This window comes from Galeopterus variegatus, unplaced genomic scaffold, assembly GCF_000696425.1.
Source record: "Galeopterus variegatus unplaced genomic scaffold, G_variegatus-3.0.2 Scaffold1909, whole genome shotgun sequence".
Lineage (NCBI taxonomy): Eukaryota > Metazoa > Chordata > Mammalia > Dermoptera > Cynocephalidae > Galeopterus > Galeopterus variegatus.
The window spans coordinates 153176-171937 of record NW_007728020.1 but is presented as its reverse complement, the minus strand read 5'-3'; the positions used below and the strand labels follow the sequence as shown (position 1 = coordinate 171937).

At 35.7% G+C, this 18762-nt stretch overlaps 1 protein-coding gene across 1 annotated transcript in view; it reads right to left on the bottom strand.

Annotated features, from left to right (window-relative positions):
• LOC103595991 (tetratricopeptide repeat protein 28-like) overlaps window positions 1-10456 on the bottom strand; it is a 152334-nt gene extending 141878 nt beyond the window's left edge. Inside the window, exons 1-3 of the mRNA XM_008579539.1 lie at window positions 10448-10456; window positions 9531-9560; window positions 6467-6614 (exon numbers count right to left, since the gene is read on the bottom strand). Of these exons, the coding sequence (XP_008577761.1) occupies window positions 6467-6614; window positions 9531-9560; window positions 10448-10456 (187 nt within the window). The remainder of the gene's footprint in view (window positions 1-6466; window positions 6615-9530; window positions 9561-10447) is intronic.
• Window positions 10457-18762: the final 8306 nt, after the last annotated feature.

Below are 18762 nucleotides of genomic sequence, written 5' to 3'. Positions count from 1 at the left end.
TTGAAACCTATTGGTGCCTAAAGCATTTTTCCCCTTCAATCAGATCACTAAACAGAAAACAAAGAACATTTTTACACCTGTCAAGATGCAAGCAGTTCATAGTACCAGTGAATATTAGCTAACCAATAGGTTGAATACGGGCACAAGAATCCAGGAAGTGCTAGAATAGAAAAGAATAATACCACACTAAAATACTGTGAGCAGAATCTTGGTGGTGCTCACTGAAGGGTTTGGCAACCAATGATGGATCACATCAGCATCTCACTGGCCAATGAGCAGAAACAAAAACAATAGAATTTTAGAGCTAAAAAGACTTTGAAGATACCTCATTTTAGAAACAAGGAATCCGAGTATTTAAGTGATCCACCCAAAGTCAGACAGCTTGGGACAGAGCCAAGACAAGAATCTACTGCATGGCTCTAAATCCAGACTCTATGACACCATACCAGGCAAGATTTTTAGTTGCTAGTAACAGAAACCAATCGTGGCTGCTTTTAAGTAGAAAAGAAACTCACTGAGTGACTACTGGGAAGGATGGAAAACCAGGCCTCCATACCCATAGTCAAATTCATGCCACAAAAAGCTGCCTGATGAAAGCAGCATAACCATTGCAACTAAATACAGGAGGCCACAGCTTGCAATGCTGTCCCTACCACCACTGAATGCCTCCCTTGGAAATGGATGTCACTGTTGCCATTGCCACCCACCACCACCAGAACAAATTCTGTGCTATCCTTTCTTCTCTCAACCTTTAGGTCCTAATTCAAAGGTGGGGTTCCAGCTGCAAAGGAAGATGGAGAATTAGAATCTGACATTTTCAGCTTTTATAGTAGAAGGCAGGAGGCAGAAGTATAAGATGGGGAATTCCCAAAACACAGGAAGAGTGTTCAGACACTGGCAGCCCAAAATTGGCAATGGTCAGCAAAGATACTATGCTTCAGTTGGTGATGTTTTTTCCCCATAGTAACCATGGCTAAGTTAGAAAAAGAGCCATCTAACTGAGACTCTAATTACACAACAATAGTAGAAAGAAGAGAGAATTTGCCACAGTAAGAGGGCTGAAGCAAATATCTAGAAGGTTCTCAAAAGAAACAGAAATCTTCAATTGTGCAAATTTTCACTGAATAAAAATGAAATTAAAGAGATGAGAAGTAAAATCAAATTTCCACTTGCAGTATATAGAAAAGAGAATATAAACGCATTAAAAGATAAATTATAATGCAAAGATAAATATAAAGCTAATATACAACACATGTTATAAGAGTTTGGAAAAGGGAGTGACTATCAAGGGCAATCAGAAAGCTTCATGGAAGCAAAACTTGATTTACTGAAGAAAGGGGAGGACTTAGACAAGTCTTTGCTTTTTTTCTGAGAGTGAAAGGTATTTCATGTCCTAAATAAAGCTGACAAGAGAAGATAGGTACATGGAATGTCAGGGAAAGCTAAACAGGCCAGCTTGAATTGACCAGAGAATATTTGCAGGGACAAAAGCTGATGTGGAATCATGAAGAAAACAATGAGCCACAGATAAAAAGACCTATATTTCAAAACCACATAGTCTCAGTCTCCTCATTTTGTCAAATGTACAGATTGTAACCGTGGTGATGGTTATACAAATCTATACATGTATGTTTGTACAAATTTGTGTATATATGTGAGGGTACTTCAAAAAGTTCAGAAAAAAAATGGAATTGAAATATAATAAGAGTCATCCCATGAACTTCTTGAAGACCACTCATACATATATGTCCATATGTGCAAATACACACATATAGGTATATGTATGTGTCTATGTACATATATATGTGCATCTATACCTGTGTGCAGATATATACAAAAAATATCCATTTCACTGTATGTAAATTTTTTTTTTAATTTAATGTCAAATTTCTGTTTTGGGCTGTAATTATGTCTCATTGGTCTGCACCCACTAATCAGAAGCTCTAGTTAACAGCTGTACATGTGCTTCTGTTGAATAAAAGTGATAAGATAGGATTTTTTTAATGTATACATGATCTCTAAGATTCTTTCCAACTCTATTATTCTAATTCCTATTCTAAAGTGAACTTAGGCTATTAGAAAAGGGGCTAATTCTGTGATTTTATCATGCTAGGTGGGACAGTTTTGGCAGCACTATTACGTTTTTCTTCCTAGAATGTATGCATAATACATGAAATAGCCAATATCAAACCAACTCCATATAAATATAAAGGCCCTTTGCAACACTGAGTATCAACTGTTATGTGTTTTCTAAATGTAAAGGCTTTACGAAACTCAGATGAACAAAGTCACATGTCCTAACACTTGAAGAGCTTGTAGGAATGTAGTACAGGCTAACAATAAACAATCACACTCAGCTAAAATATATTTCACACTCAGCTAAGATATATACTGTATTTCATCACTTATGAGATGCACATTTATTCACATATTAACATCTCTGAATTTCAGATTTAATATCTCTAAACTCAATGGTGCCGCTCAATGGTTTGTCACTTCTATATCTAAATAGTCCTAAAAGAGCTCTTTCAGTATATAGAAAATAAAAAGTTAAGTGATAAGAAAGGATCATGTCATCATTTAATCATTAATGTTTTCTTCTTTCTTAGTAATATATAAAACAATGACACGACTTTCAATCCAGAGTTCTTACAATTGGTAAAATATGCTATGGAATCCCAAAGGAGAAAGGTGGTAACTCTACGAGGGTAGCTCTGGGAAGGCTTCCAGAGGAAGTGATATCTTAATAGAAATTGGCTAGAAGAAACCACAGTATTTTAGAAGAAACCACAGTATTTTCCAGGAACTGCAGATAGCTTTAGTAGGGAGTATCTGGAGATAAGAATGAAAGAGAAGCAATGTCTCTCATACTAAGGCCCAAGAGAAACTTCTCCAGTGAGTGCTCATACAGAGGACCTTGTGTACTGTGAAGAGCTCATTCCATATCCACAAAAATATGCCTGCCGTAAACACAAAAGCATGATTAATATTGCTGCTACTTTCACTCCTTGTGAGAAGAAGGGCATCACACTACAGAGGAGAAGATATTGATACTTACAGGGGCCTGCCTTTACATTCTGGTGCTTGACTCTCAAAACAACATTAGGAGATGGGTATTATAATTTCCCTCTAGAGATAAGGACCTATGTGTGGAGAAAGCAAGCAACCTTGCTCAGTCAATGGACTAGAAAATGGCAGTGCTGGAATTAGATTCCAATCTTTTGGGGAAAAGAACCTAAGTTTTTAATATAATATTTTAGAAGCAGACCCCCTTTGAAAGTGACTACCACCTAAAAGAGAATCAAAGGAAAAGAGTTCACCAAGGGTGGACAATTAGGCAAAGAAAAGGCGAGCCAACTTGACCCTGAGAGAAATGTTTATACATTAAACAGCCATTTTCCATCAGCACTTCATAAGGTCAGGTTCCCTGAATCCCCTGGAGCTGACAGAAAAACCACAACAGGTGACAGCCCATAAATGTAACAGCCTTTACATTACCGAATTAATGATAGGAGAGAAAATATACACAAGAGAACCCTCAGCAAGGAGCAGCCCTGGTGTCTTCAGAGGAAATAACAAAAGGTAAACGCCATTTCACTTTTTAATTATGTTATTAAGTCCTTGGTTGGCAGTCAGAATATGCTACAACATCCAATTTTACTTAAACATTTATAAGACACAATGAATTGAAATTGCTGAAAGACTATCGAAAAAGAAGAAATGGAAAATAGTAAAAGGATAAATTGAGAAATCATATAAAAGAGAGTATCAATTTATATTTATACTTATTTTTATATTTTCATTAATGATTTAAGGAAAATATATTTATAATAATGTAAATATATCCAGAGTAGAAATGGTTTAACTGATACCTGGTTTGTGAGCACAAGCAAAACTATGAAATTAAAGTAAAACAGATTTAATTCAGTTAGAAATATAGACAACAATAATAAAAAATCAAATGAGTTTCAACATCAATAAATATAGTGTATTTATACAGGAACAAGGGTACATTGATGTAGATTGGCCCTGCCTTAAGAAAAAATGAGGGCCGGCCCGGTGGTGCACTGGAGAGTGTGCCACTTGGGAGCGCGGCGGCGCTCCCGCCAAGGGTTCGGATCCCATGTGGAGACCAGTTCCCGCTCACTGGCTGAGCGCGGTGCGGGTGCAACACCGAGGGTTGCGATCCCGTTGCCGGTCAGTAAAAAAAAAAAAAAAGACAAAAAAAAAAGAAAAAAATGAAACCTTGAACCTTCTAAAAAGATCAAAGCACAGGAATGCTGTGCAGGTCATAGTTTTCTTTGTTTATAGAAGCACCTGTACTAGGGCGTTTTCTCCATTGCATTTAAGAATTACGAAACAAAAACAATTGACACAAGAGATCAGACCTATATGTAAAGTAACACAGACTACACAGCTATTCAATAATGGCAGAAACTTAGAAAGTTACAGTAGACTAAAATAAACAGTGGGTAAAAAATGGGCTGCAAAATGACAGATTCTGTGAATTACAACCATATGACAAAAAGAGAGGTCATTAAGATGTGGGATGATGCAAAGAACAACACTGTGCAAAGCAACAGTCTTTATAAAATGTTGATAAGAGAAGCCCACCTGGAATAGAGACAGTGGTAAAATACAGTGGTAACGGCAATGCTAAAAATAAACTAGATAAGTTAAATTGCCCTAACGGAAGAGAAGACATACTGAAGCACTCCAGGCACCTGCAAAAAGCAGCTTTCTCCAGGATCGGCCTTAGGTCACTCACTATAAGATGGGAAAGAACATGGCATAGAAAACCCTAATAGTGACAGTAGCTCTGAGTTATTTCTCACTGTGAAGGGAAGATTTCCTTACATATAGCTACAGAAATTGCTTCAAAGGCAAAATTGTAAGTAGGAGCCTGCTTATCTCAACACACTCACTCCATATTCTAAGGCAACAGCAGAAACACCTCAGAATAAAGAGGTGATATCTTCATGAACTAAATAAAAAACGTTCCATGTAAATTCCTTGTACAGGGGTGTAGAGAGAGAAGAAGAAAATAGCAGGAAAATGGAAAAGAGAGACAGGTTGATTTTTCTGTTGTTCTTGTCCATTCTCCACCTCCCGCCCCCCCTACCTTCCTCACCCCCGCCCCCAAGCCCTGGAGGGCCAAAGCACATCTGCTCTAAATCAGAGTTTATTAACAGCAGGTTCCCTAGTGGGAGAAGCCATTAGATTCCTGCAGCAAAGCCTCAGCTTTGTAGGGATTATACAATCACATGAAGAGAGGTTTTCTTACCACTTTTTTTCCTATAACATGAAATCTCTAACTTTCAGGAAAATATTTTTTATAGCTATGAATTATCCAGAGACCACATAAGTGCTATTTAGTTCATCAGACTTTTATTTAGCATGTACTTTGAGCCAAATACAATACTAGCCAGTATACTAAAACTATCTAATGCTGCAAACATTTTCAAAACTAGATAAAATGTCAAATGGTACTTCATCAAAAATTTTAGGGCCATCCTCCCATATGAAAAATTCAAAAACATATCATTTCAGAGTCAAAAACAGAGGTCTGCTTGACATAACCTAATTAATATGAAACATTATTAGCTATCTACCATTTGCCATGAATCTGCCTTAGTGTCTCCATCACTCTCCAGTGATAACAACTGTTCTACACTTTCAAATTTTCCCAAAAGCTTGTTCCTCAAAAATCAATGTTCTTCAAAATGAAGGCAATCTGTTTTGGCCCTTAGAACTCCTCCAACTTCCACAGTACTATTTTCAATCCATTCTCTTGTTTTTCCAGAATACTTTTGTTATAAGATAGAAGTAAGAACAGGGAGTATAAATGTAAATGAGTGCCTAATTTGTTTCTATCTCCTTTAAATTCAACATAATCTTTTGGTAAAGGGACATGAAAATCAACTACATTGTATATTGATAAAAGAAAAAAAGAATAAATTAAATTTTTTTATTTTAACATTTATTTGTACATTTATAACATAACCTTTTCATGCACCTCTGAAAAATGTTAAACACAGTTAGATACATATTTCCTTTTATGAAATATAAGAAAATCTAATGTCTTCTCTTATTTGATTATTTCCCAGCAAATCTATTTACTACTAGAGGTGTTGTAGTTAAAATTATAGAATCTCAGAACTACAAAAAAAATAGAGATTATTTAAATAACCCTAAAATCCAGAGAAACCAATTTGTATACTTAAGGTCATACAATTAGTTAATGAAAAATTTAAGAATATAATCTAGGTCCATAAACTTCCAGGTCAGTGGCCTTTCCACCACACTATTCTACCTCATTAATGTCAGTTACTGACAGTGATTCTTGATCTTCCTTTTTCTAAAATATATCATCTTAGCAATTCTCTGTACCTGAGCCTAAAGTCTTGGAAGGCTAGAAATGCTCTACTTTTAATTAATGTCAGACCAAGTACTTGTATCATATTACCTCTCATGGGAGATTTCATGGCGGCCTCTACCATCCCCACCAGAAGCTGGAGACTCTTGGGGTCTTGAGCCAGTCCAGATGCAAAGGCTGCCAGGGCATCGGCATGACGTCCAAGGTACTGGAGGGCAACACCCTGTCGGAAGTATGCCTGGAAATAGAAGAAAGATAAAACATGTTTTACTTATTACACTGTGCTCCAACAGGGCTTATGGTGATTCTCTACAAGAACAACAGACAGGCAGAACTAAGATGAGATGTCCTTCATTCAAAAACCTGGTAAACAGTTCACAATATTTACTGATTTCTTCAAAATGAATTGATTTCCTCTAACATCATAAAATGTAAGCATACGTTAAGGCAACTTATATTTAAAACTTTCACTCTGTTCACTTCTAGGACACTTACTAATTTTATCATGTTCTTTGACATTTATTCATATACTGCTTTTACTGTTTTTTGATGATTTAAAAAACATTTGTTATCCCACTTTTAATTCCATAAGCTCCTCAAGGACAGGGATTTGGAGATTTCTTTATATCTCACCAAAGTATCCAGTACTGTGCAAGATAAATGAGATACTCAAATTCCACTTATTTTATATTTTCCCCCTTATATAATTAAAAGTGTGATTACTGTTAAGATAATTTTTAAAATGAGTAATATAACATGGCTACATACTTTAAATGTGGTGTTTCAAACACAATATTTAAAAGCAGTTATCTAAAATATGTGTACTCTGCTTAGAAACAAAAAAAGATTTTTGTTCTTTGTATTCATTAATTAGATTAATTTCAAAACTAGTATTATCATCTGTGATTAAAGGAAAACATTCCTCCTTCCAGCTAACTGCAAAAAGGACCATAGAATTAATAAAATATTTAAATTTAGAATTTAAATATTTAAATTTTAGAATATTTTAAGGAAGTGCAGTTTGTTTTCAAGTACACAGAGCAAAACCAAGTAAAAGGACAATACGTTACTACTATGTAACCAGCAAAGGAACTTGTACCTACTTAAATAATATATTAAAATAACACACTATTAATGCTTGCATTGCTTATATAACATCTGCTTCTAAAATACTTGGCCCCTTATTCAATTTAAAGACTCTTATGATACTGTTTATAACACAAACTTAGCTTTTCTCAGTCCAATATACTTAGAAATTATCATAATGTGGACTATCTCTTAAAACTACTACTCAATAAACTTAACACATAATTTTATAGTTTTATACTACACATGCATACGCAAAGAGCGAGAAGGAGCACCTTTCATGTTTACAAAATATATTTACTTACCTTATCTTATTTCATTTTTATAATGACTCTTTGAAGTAATTTAAGATAGACAACACTATTCAGTGTTTCTATTAAGAAACAATCCATAAACAGAATGAATACTCAAATTATTATGGGCTATTCAGGTTTCTATTACACTTTAAATGACCAGCAGCTGTTAAAACTCAGACCCCAGTAAGACAATAACCTGCAAATGCACTTTCATCACTAATTCATAAGATCACTTCCTCTCACTGGACTCAGCCACTGTTTTAATCTTTAATGTGTTTAAAGACACTTTTCATTACCCTTTTCATTTCACATTTTAGGTGGTTTCTATAATCAAAGAGATAATATACAGTACATTCCAACTAAAACTAGCTAGCTTATTACATAAGTCTAGAAATGCTATATTATATATATTAAAAAATATGTATGAGAGTACCTTTAGAAGTTCATGGGAAAAATGGAATTAAAAGATAATACGAATCTTTCCATGACCTTTTTGAAGACCCCCATATGTTTATTTATATATGTATATATATAAATATGCTAAATACTTGTAAACTGTAATTATTATTTATGGAGGGAGACAAAAAATGTCTAAATGTCTGTAGTTATTAATTTCAGGTATGTGTTGTAAGAAACACAAAAATCTTAAACTAGTCTCAATGAATTTTGATAACTTCTTGCATATTTAAAGCAAAACTTTGTCATTAATTACTTCACTGAGAGAGCAACTCGTTTCCCTGTCTGCTAAGTAAAATCACTGAAAAGTATGATTTATCTACTTCTTAGGAAGAGGGCAAAGTTCATGTTAAAGGCCAGCTACAGTCTCAAGTTCACACAGCAGCTCAAGAAGATTATGCACATTTTGTTTTCTTAGGGTACTCAGAAATTAGATGAGAAAAGGTAAGGCTGAACCATGCCTCCCACAATCTTGGCTTCCTCTCTTCAGGGAAGATTTTTAGAAGAGGTATAGGAGAGAAGCCTCAAAGGTCTTTCTTGGCCCTCCCTTAGGCCCTTCCTGAATGCCCATCCAACTTTTTAAAATTTTATCAGTCAAAAGCTTAGGGTTGTATCCTTATCAAGATAGCATTGTAAGTCAAGCTCTGACAAACCCCTGCTCCAAACTCATAGAGTGGAGCTCGCCCACTTTTTTTCCATGCAATATTTATTGCATGTACAAATAGCTGTTAAATAAAAATTAGTTGTCTATACTCTTGTGAGAGATATGCCACTATGGAGTTCAAGCTAATGATGATAAAACCCAGACTGTGGGTTATTGTGACAGAATAAAGAGAATTTGGTATAGTACCTGGCACAGAGTAAGTACTAAATAAAGTTAGATATTTTCATTGTTAGTTAATGAAAAAAGAATTTTAATAAGAACACATAATTACAGACTAACAATACAAGGAATGTCCAATAAATATTTTAAATATTTTAGTATTCAATATATTATTCAATTGCTATCACTGCTTCATTCACTCTTCCCCTTGCTCCGTAAAAGACTGTTAGCAAGTAGGTAACTACATAATTGAGACCTCTCACTGCTGTAAGGCTCCCAGACAAAATCTACACCACCTAACTAAAAGAAATTGGAATTATCAAGTCTTGGGAGATATGGTAGCCACCCACAGGATCTCTGCCAGCCTCCTCCAAAGCAAAGTTCAAAATGTGCTGAGATTCACAACTGTTTATTATAGCTTCAAGAAAATTGATGTGACCTGCAATAACCTGTTTCTCCACTTACTGGTTCCTGCTGCTAATGTTTCTCTTACCATTACAGGTTTCACAGCAAGCTGCTTCATCTGAGAGATGGGCAAATTTTAATCACTTAAGATCAAGCACAGGCAGTGTACGTGTAGCAAGCCAAGGGAAGTGGAGGCCTATTGAGATAGGAGGTGCTCAGTCTCCCTGGGCTCAGGTTATAGGACACACCTCTGGGTTTCAAGCCATTCCCCAAGGTTTCAGGCTCTTCCTCTAGGCCCTCCCCTAGAAGAAGGTTACTGTTACTAGTTAGACCTATTTTGGGCACTAACATAGGGAAAATGAGACCAAAAGGGGCTGGCTTATGCAAATCTAGTGGCTGGGCATGCTCAGTAGAGAAGAGTTTTATAAGCTTGGTAGCTGAATGACCTTCCACTAGGGGTGCTAAAGAGCACAGACTATTCCTGAATGTGCCTGGTGCATGTGATAGAATTTGACCAATGAACATGCTCCAAGAAGAGACTAACTAAGCATGTGCATGATTATGTTACATAACTGGGAGCCACCCCCTTAGCTGAATATTCATTACATAGTGAAACTGTAAAAGCCAAATCCCAGCAGAAAGCGGGATTGTTGCTCACCTTCCTGGGACCAACCTGCACTTCACTGGCTGAGGTGTGTATGCTTTCTTTTGCATCAAACTTACTTTCAGCAAGCGGCTGCTTGCTCTCTTGAGCCAGCCTGCACTCTGTTCTGAACTTTAAGTGTGTATTTCTTACTTTTGTATTAAACTTGGTGCAGGCCCTGCTCAGTCTTTGGAGCTAGGCCGCACTTTCTCTGTGAAAACCTGTATTGCTTATCTGTTACATTAAACCCATTCTCACTTTCTACTGTGACTCTGTTCTTGAATTCTTTCCTGTGGCGGAGTCAAGAACCTGCTAAGAGGACGTGGTGGGTTGGGGCTGGCCATCAGCCCCCCACACCCTACCTCCGACATCAGTACGCAGCAATGCTGAATACTTGATGCCCAGTCAACTTCAGATCATATATACCCTTGTTTCACAAACCCACCACCCATACACCACATTCTGGTCACTGATTATGCAGCAGATGTAGAAGGAAGGGCAACATGGATTAAATATTAAGAAGACCTATACTCTGTGAACAATGGTTTTAAGCTGCTAAGCTGTAGTTAGAAAGAAGAGACACTTCAGGGAGCTAGTTAATACAGGGGACTAAATGTAGGATACCTAGATTTTCAAGTGTTACAAATTCATTCACTTATTTTTTTGTTGTTCACCACAAAGAATCCACAGTGATTATTCCATGCATACTACTAAATTGCCTCATAAATAATATAAAGACAGCTGGATTACAATCATTAAGTTTTCATTCCTTCCTTCCTTTAATTAACATTCCCTAAAAATCTACAGTGCCAGACACCGTGACACATAACACAAAGAAACAAAAACAGGACTTGCACCCTCAAGATGCTTACAGTCTAGAGGGGAAGAATATAAAAAGCTATAAATAAATTGACTGCTAGCTGCAGTAAATGCTAACTAATAGTAATTAATGCTTTAATAGTTCCAGCAGTAACAAAAATGTGACTAATGACTGAAGTATTTATGCCCTGTTGTTAAAATTGTTAGTATTATTAGCATTTGATTTTTACTAAGTGGACCAGAGAGTTAAAACAAAAACTAAAAGACTAAACATGTGAAACAGTAAACTATTCACCCTGCAAGTATCCCTGGAGGCAAAGAAGGGACTCTAAGTCTTTACTTTCAACACTCCATTCCTGGTTCACAATTCCAAAATGTCACTGAACTGTACAACCTAACACCCTACTCTCCCTTGGCTCAAACGAGTGATGAGATAAACTATTATGCTCACAGGTTCATGTGTATATTTATAACATAAAATATATAACAAATAGATGTAATATGAAATGATATATAGAATTAAGAGTGTAAACTCATATACACAATGAATAATCTATTATTTAGTTTAAGCTTTTGCAAATAAACTGCCTTTGATTTTGATTTAATCTATACTTCAAAATGTTATATTTTAAAACTCCTAATCTGTCTTTCACAGTTTGAATTTGAACGTTTTTATATCTTCTGAAGAATAACTATCAATAATTATAACATGGTCAACATGTACTTTCCACATTAGCACCATCTTTGTTCAACAATGTTTATAAATTGCATGACTTTTTACTGAATTTTTCCTTATTATTTTATTTTTAAAGTGAGTAGAAATGGAGAAAATAGAAATGCTGATTCTACTTTTTAAAAATCAGCAGCATTGGGCCGGCCCGGTGGCGCACTGCTACAGTGCGCCGCTTGGGAGCGCGGCACCGCTCCCGCCAAGGGTTCGGATCCCACATACAGACCGGCCGCTCACTGGCTGAGCGAGGAGCGGGGGCAACACCGAGGGTTGCGATCCCGTTGCCGGTCCCGGTCCGGTACGGGCGCGACACTGAGGGTTGCGATCCGTTGCCGGTCACAAAAGACAAAAAAAAAAAAAAAAAAATCAGCAGCATTGATTTATAATTCAACACAACAGGGTCAAAAATGAAAATGATTACAGGGTGCCAACACCAGAAAATCTTTAATATCACTGTATGTATACAAAACAACTATGTTCAGTTGTGAGAAAAAAAGGAGAAAATTAGAGAATATGTAAAAAATTATTCTAAAAGAAAAGACATGATCTGAGATTTTATTTTTTGGTTGTCAGAGAATTCACAATCCCCACTCACTGAACATGTCAATCTTTTGTTTGATATTTATATATTTGATGTTTTACATAATTGATTTTCACATGAGTATACTTTTTCAGGAATGTATTACAAGGATAAATAAAAGATTGCTTGTATTACTCAAAACAGATATATATCATATGAGCGAAATGTAAATATATACACATACCAACTAAAAAAGTTATATTTTACACATTATACATTATATCACTTCATGTGCACATAAAAATGAAGGTGCAGGATTCACATATTCAATAAGTTTTCACAGTCTTGCAACAAATAGACACCTGCATGGATATACACAAGCAAACTACGTTTGCTATGTATGTGTTTAATTTAGGACAAGGAAGAAATTATCCAGAACAGCACTGTCCCATACAACTTTCCACAATGATGGAAATATTCTCTGAACTATGTAATAACAGTAGCCTCTAGCCAGCCACATGTGGCCACTAAGCACTTGAAATGTGCCAAGTATGACTAAAACTAAATTATAAATTTTATTTCACTTTAATTACGAAATTTAAATAGCTACAAGTGGCTAGGAGCTACTGTGTTGGACAGTGCAGTTCTAGAGTTTGATCTTCCTCTAACAATAAACCTCAGAACACAAATCTAAATTGGGAGAAAGTGAAAGGGAGGAGAGATACAAAACAAATGTAATAACTAATACAAAACCTCTGAACTGAAGCTAGGTTTCAAGACAACTGTGGTAGAAAAGAAAGGACTCATAAGGCTGATATTGAAATCCTGTCCTAGTTACTTTTTAGCTGTGTATTCCTGGCCAAGTCACTCAACACCAAACTTCGTGTTCCATTTCCATTTACAGAGGGGATGATGATAACCTCAAAGGGTTGTAATGATGATTGCTAAGTGATATGAAATAGAAAACACAAAATAGGCACTTTTTAAAATATTGAACAGAAGTGAATCTCTCACTAATAAATGTTACTTTCAATTTGGCATTTGCTATTTAATCAGGTGGCTTACCTGCTTCACCAGTTCACACATTGAGTCACCTTTTGTAAAGTGGGTGAGGAGCTGACAAAAATTAGGCACAGCATAGAAACTGATGATGATAATGATTACCTTGAGTATTGAGGAAGTAGTTAACTTATGTTTGGAATCTTCTGTTTCAAAAGCCTGTAAAGTAGCTAATGTATTTGAGGGAAACTTTTCAATCAAAAGGTTTTTTTAATCTTTAAACTTTGGCAGTTGATTGGGCTTCAGTTATCTAATAAGTTCATTACTTGGAATAAACATTAAGGTCCTTTTGGCCTGGGTGGGGAAAAAAAAAAGATGTGGCAGAAAACGGAACACTAAAAATGTATCTGTAGGAACATGAAACACTCCTTCCTTTCAGAGATTTTATCCTGGTACATTGATTATTAGAATTATTATAGGGTTTTCTGAGGCCCAAGTCTGACACCTATTTTAGAATTTAAAAGGGCCCAGTATTGTCCAATCAGTCTTGCCATTATAAATTGTCCTAAGTTTTACTGCATATATACAGGTGTTTTATCTTCCCAAACTTTTTCTAAGTTACCATTTACACAGCTACTCTGTGCCAAACACTGTGCTGGGTATTTTCCATAGTTTATCACTAACCCTCACAATACCCTGCAAGAAATTCTTCTGATGACCATTGCTCAAAAGACATGGATACAAAACTTTCCCTATATCATACAGCTACAAAGTAAGACAAACCTGCTACCATACTCTCTCTTTCCACTATTCCATACCAGCTCTTTGATAAAAGAATTAATAATGTGCAATAAACTTCTGAATTGGCTTTTTGTCTGGGAATTCTTGTACTTGCAAAATTCAACCTATAGAGGCAGAAATGAAGGAAAATCAGAAATGACACAGAAAATTTATGAACATGAATATTTAATCTCTATTCCATTAGCAACCATTGATTGTAGAACAATTTTTAATGAATTGGATGGGGGGGAAATTCATTTCATTAACCTTTCATATAAATGTATTATTATTGAACAAAACAGGCCACTGTACTTGCAACTCAGTTCAATGACAATTAGATTACAGGCATGAGGCTTTAAATCAAAGAGAAACAAAAGGAGCCATCATCAAGCTTCTCAGCCAATGCTTGTTTGCTTGCTGGCTAAAATGGATTTTTACCTGAGATACAATTTGCTATGCTTCTTTTATCTTTTGATATTTTCAAGTAAATTTTCTGTTGCTTCCATTTGCTGACACTTTATATTAAAAATAAAATAAAAAACCTCGAGAATCAGCAAAGAACGTTTTTTTCATGTGGCAATGTGTATGTACTACCTGCTCAGCTGGGAGTAATCATTCCTGCCTCTCCAGAAAACTACACTTCTATTTTTTACTAGTCTGTCTTGTTGCATGCTAAAGCACATGCAAGAGATTGGGCTATATTTTAGAAAACATCATTATTTAGTTTGGAACCCAGCGTCAGAGGCCCAAGTGGCCAAAACAAAATGTTCTAGCCAAATCTGCAGCTGTGAATTGTTTTTCTCTCCAACATTAGCTTTTGATGCATTTAGAATCAATTTCTAAAGGAAATCTGCTCTCAATTCTGATTGTTTCATATCATACCAGCTATTTCTTTTCCCAAAATTAATTTTAAACTAATTGCATAAGAAGGTATTATTAAGATGACAAATTTATTAGAAAATCATATTTTAAAAAGGAATTACAAATTTGACAAGAAGTTAAAGAAAAGATGAAATGCCAACCAGGAATTAAATAAGTAGGTGTCATTTTCTAGCACTGGGGGGATTCCAAAGTTACAGTTTATGTCAGATTATAAAATGTGTGCACCATCACCTGGAGTTTCTCTTCTTAGCTTTAAAAATAAACAATGAGAGAAGCTTGAAGTCCTCAAGAGCAATGGTTCTGAACTTTCCATATCTTGTGCCTTCATTCTATGGGTGTGACATAGGAAATGTGTAATGTCATGCCAACAAGAAAACCAGGAAATTTCCTGAATATTCTCCAAGAAATCATCTGGCTTCAGCATGTTCTGTGTTCCCCTACCAATCCTCTCTCTACCCCAGAACACACTGAATGTGTGCTCTCACACACACACAGCCTGGTCCTGGGAAATGTTGGTAAGACCAGAAGCAAAATGTAAAAAAATAGTGGTGTACAGAGAGAATGGTGAATTAGGAAAAACACTGAAGCCAACCATGTGGAAATAAAAGTAGTCTGAATTCTCACTATTGAGAATAAAAACACATGGCATCTCGCCTATCATAATGTAGTTTTACCCAAACCATGCTGAATTAATGGGAATCCACTCCTTCCAGAAAGCAGTCTATAAGAAATTATTACTATAAACAGCTATATATTGGGATATAGGATCTCTGCATAAGGCTTCCTCAGGCAGATGAAATTTCACCATTAATGAGCCACTTCTTTGATCTTTCTTGCTATCAATTCTTGCTTTTTCTCTTCAAATTATTATCCAAATGGTAGTCCATAGCATTATACCAGGAAGAAGGGCAAAGCCACAAAATAACATGACACATCTCCTGAAATATCAAAATTATTTGAAGTTTTTAGGAGAGAATTTTCTTAATAAACTTTATTTTTTGAGCAGTTTTAGATTCACAGCAAAATTGAGCAGAAAGCAGTTTCCATATACCCCCCGTCCCCACACATGTACAACCACCCCCACTATCAACAACCCTGCCATAGTGGCACATTTGTAATAATCTATAAAGAAATATTCTTACATAAAAAATTAGAGAAGAAAATGAAGAGTTCCCACGATTATTAAAAAGAGAAAATATAAAGAAATGCCCATCTCCATTCCTCCTATAGTCCCAAACCTTGAAATAGTCCCTCTCTTCTGACTTTAGATGTTTGAGAAAGCAGAGTTTGAGAAATATTGCCTAAGCCACTGACAACTAATACCTTTGTCAATTGCTTCTATTGGTACCTACCAGTAAGAGTCTCCAGGAAAAAAAAACATATTTGGGAGAGGGACATAAACAGAGTGACATGAGTAAGTGGTTAAGAACAGGGCTGAAAGGCAAAAATGTATGTCTAAAAAATACTTACATAAATATTTCACACGTTTTTCTAAACGATAAACTTTCCAATCTACCTCTTTCCCCTTCCCACATTATATAATCTTTCCACGTTGGCATATATGTGTTAAGGTGCCACATATCAAAATGAAAAAGAAGAAAAAGAAAAATGACTGCCTCTCAATACTTACTATTACAAAAATACAGCACACTATATCTTTTCAAAAGAGAAGAGGTTCCAGTTCTAAGCAAGATGGAGTAAGCACATTCCACCCAATATTTTCCACTGAATACAACTATACCCTTGAAAGACTTTGTGGAACAGCTCTCTGAGGACTCTTGAGAGTAAATGGTAGCAGGTGAATCAAGGAAAGAGACCAGAATTCAAAATTGTACCAAACCAGCAATGTGTTTCCTGTTCTGTTTTGGTTTTTCTTTCCCATCTGGTAATGCCTAGCTTGAATTCAAAGGCAGCTCAAAATTAGGACATATACATTGGGTACAAACAGACAGCAGTCTAAGAAAAGCCCTCTCCCGATCCAATAAGCAAGAGAGAGGACTCCAAAGGTTCACAAAGAGTGGAGAAAATCTCCTGATTTTAAAATCTTCTTGTCATTCTCTCCCAGCCCACACCCCAAGCAAGCCAGCAGTGGCAAGGGATGGCAATAGCAGTGGCTACTGGATGGGCATCTAAAATTCTGAGGATGGGGACTCTTCTCTCTGACCGCAGGACTGTGGTCCCAAAAGAGCAGGATGTGTTCCAATGCTTTTTTCTCTCTCTCTCTGCCTTCTCACTGCTTGATGCCTCATACAAACATAACTACAGGATATGCATGGCAGCACAGAGAAACTAAAGTCCTAGCTTTGGCCAAGTAATGGGGGGATGGGGGGAGCAGTGCAGCCAGAAAGCTGGAAAGTGCCAGGGAGATTAGATATAGGAGGGAGTTCATGAGAGCAATCCCATAAAGTAGTGTATGAATCTGACCCTAAACAGAATACAAAAGGCTTTGAGAACTAAACTATAAGATAAACCATGACCCAGTTCTCGAACTGACCACTGGGTGGTGGATATGAAGGACAGGTCCTAGTAGAACTATAAAGGCTCTGAAGACTTAACAAACATTGGAACTAAAGTATAAAAATGTACACTGAAATGTGTAGCTTGAACTTAACCAGGTAAATTGCTTGTTAAAACAAACAAAAAACCAATAACTACTACATTCTTCTTGAAATATAAATAAGATACAGAGAGTCATAAAATAGTATCAAAACATCCAGGATATAAACCAAAATTACTTAGCCTATAAAGAACCTGGAAAACCTCAACTCACAAGGAAATAAGACAATCAACAGACACCAACTCCAAGATGACACTGAAGTTAAAATTATTACACACAGGTTTTAAATTACCTATTGTAAACATGCTCCAATAAGTAAGAGCAAACAAACTTACAACAAATAGAAAGAGAGAAACACTCAGGGGGGAAAAAGATATAGAGAAAAACCAAATAAAAATTTTAAAACATAAAAATACAATAACTGAAATGAAATATTTACTGGATAGGCTCAATAGCAACATAGAGATGGAAGAGAAAAGAAGCAGTGAATTTCAAGATAGATTCATACAAATTACCCAATCTGAATAACAGAGAAAAAATAATTTAAAACAAAAATGAACACAGTCTCAGGAATATGTGGGACAATAACAAAAGGTCATTGGAGTCCCAACGGGAGATGAGGAGGGTAAAGGAGGGAAAAAAATTTGAATAAATAATACCTGAAAATTTCCTACATATAATGAAACCTACAGATTCAAGAGGCTCAGCAAACCCCAAACAGAATAGACCCAAAGAAATCCATGTCCAGATAAAGGATAATAAAACTAGTAAAAATAAAGGCAAATAAAAATATCTTAAGAGCAGCCAGAGAAAAAGCCACATTACATATAGGGGAACAACAATTGAAATGACTGCAGATTTCTTATCAAAAACCCCTGAGGCCAAAATAAAGCAACGAAAAAGCATTTTTAAATTCTTGAAAGAAAAGAACTGTCAACCCAGAATTCTGTATCCAGTGAAAATGTCCTTCAGGAATGATGATGAAATAAAGACATTGTCAAATGAAGAAAAACTAAGAGAATATATCACCAGTAGACCTGTTCCAAAAGAAATGCTAAAGGAAGTTCTTCAGACACAAGAGAAATACTAGCGAGAAAGGTGGCAGTACAGTAAGTCTAAATAAATAAATAGATGCAAAATTTTAAAAAATAAATAAATAAAACTATTCCCATTCACAGCCAATATGAGTATCTACATAGAAAATCCCAAGAAGTCTGCAAAAAAGCCCTTAGAACAAATAAATGAATTTAGCAAGGTCAATGAATACAAGGTTAACACAAAAAACAATCATATTTCATACTGGCAAGGAACTGGAAACTGAGCTCTTAAAAACAAAAGCTCTAAAAGATAAAATATATAGATGTAAATCTAACAAAGTATGTATAGGATG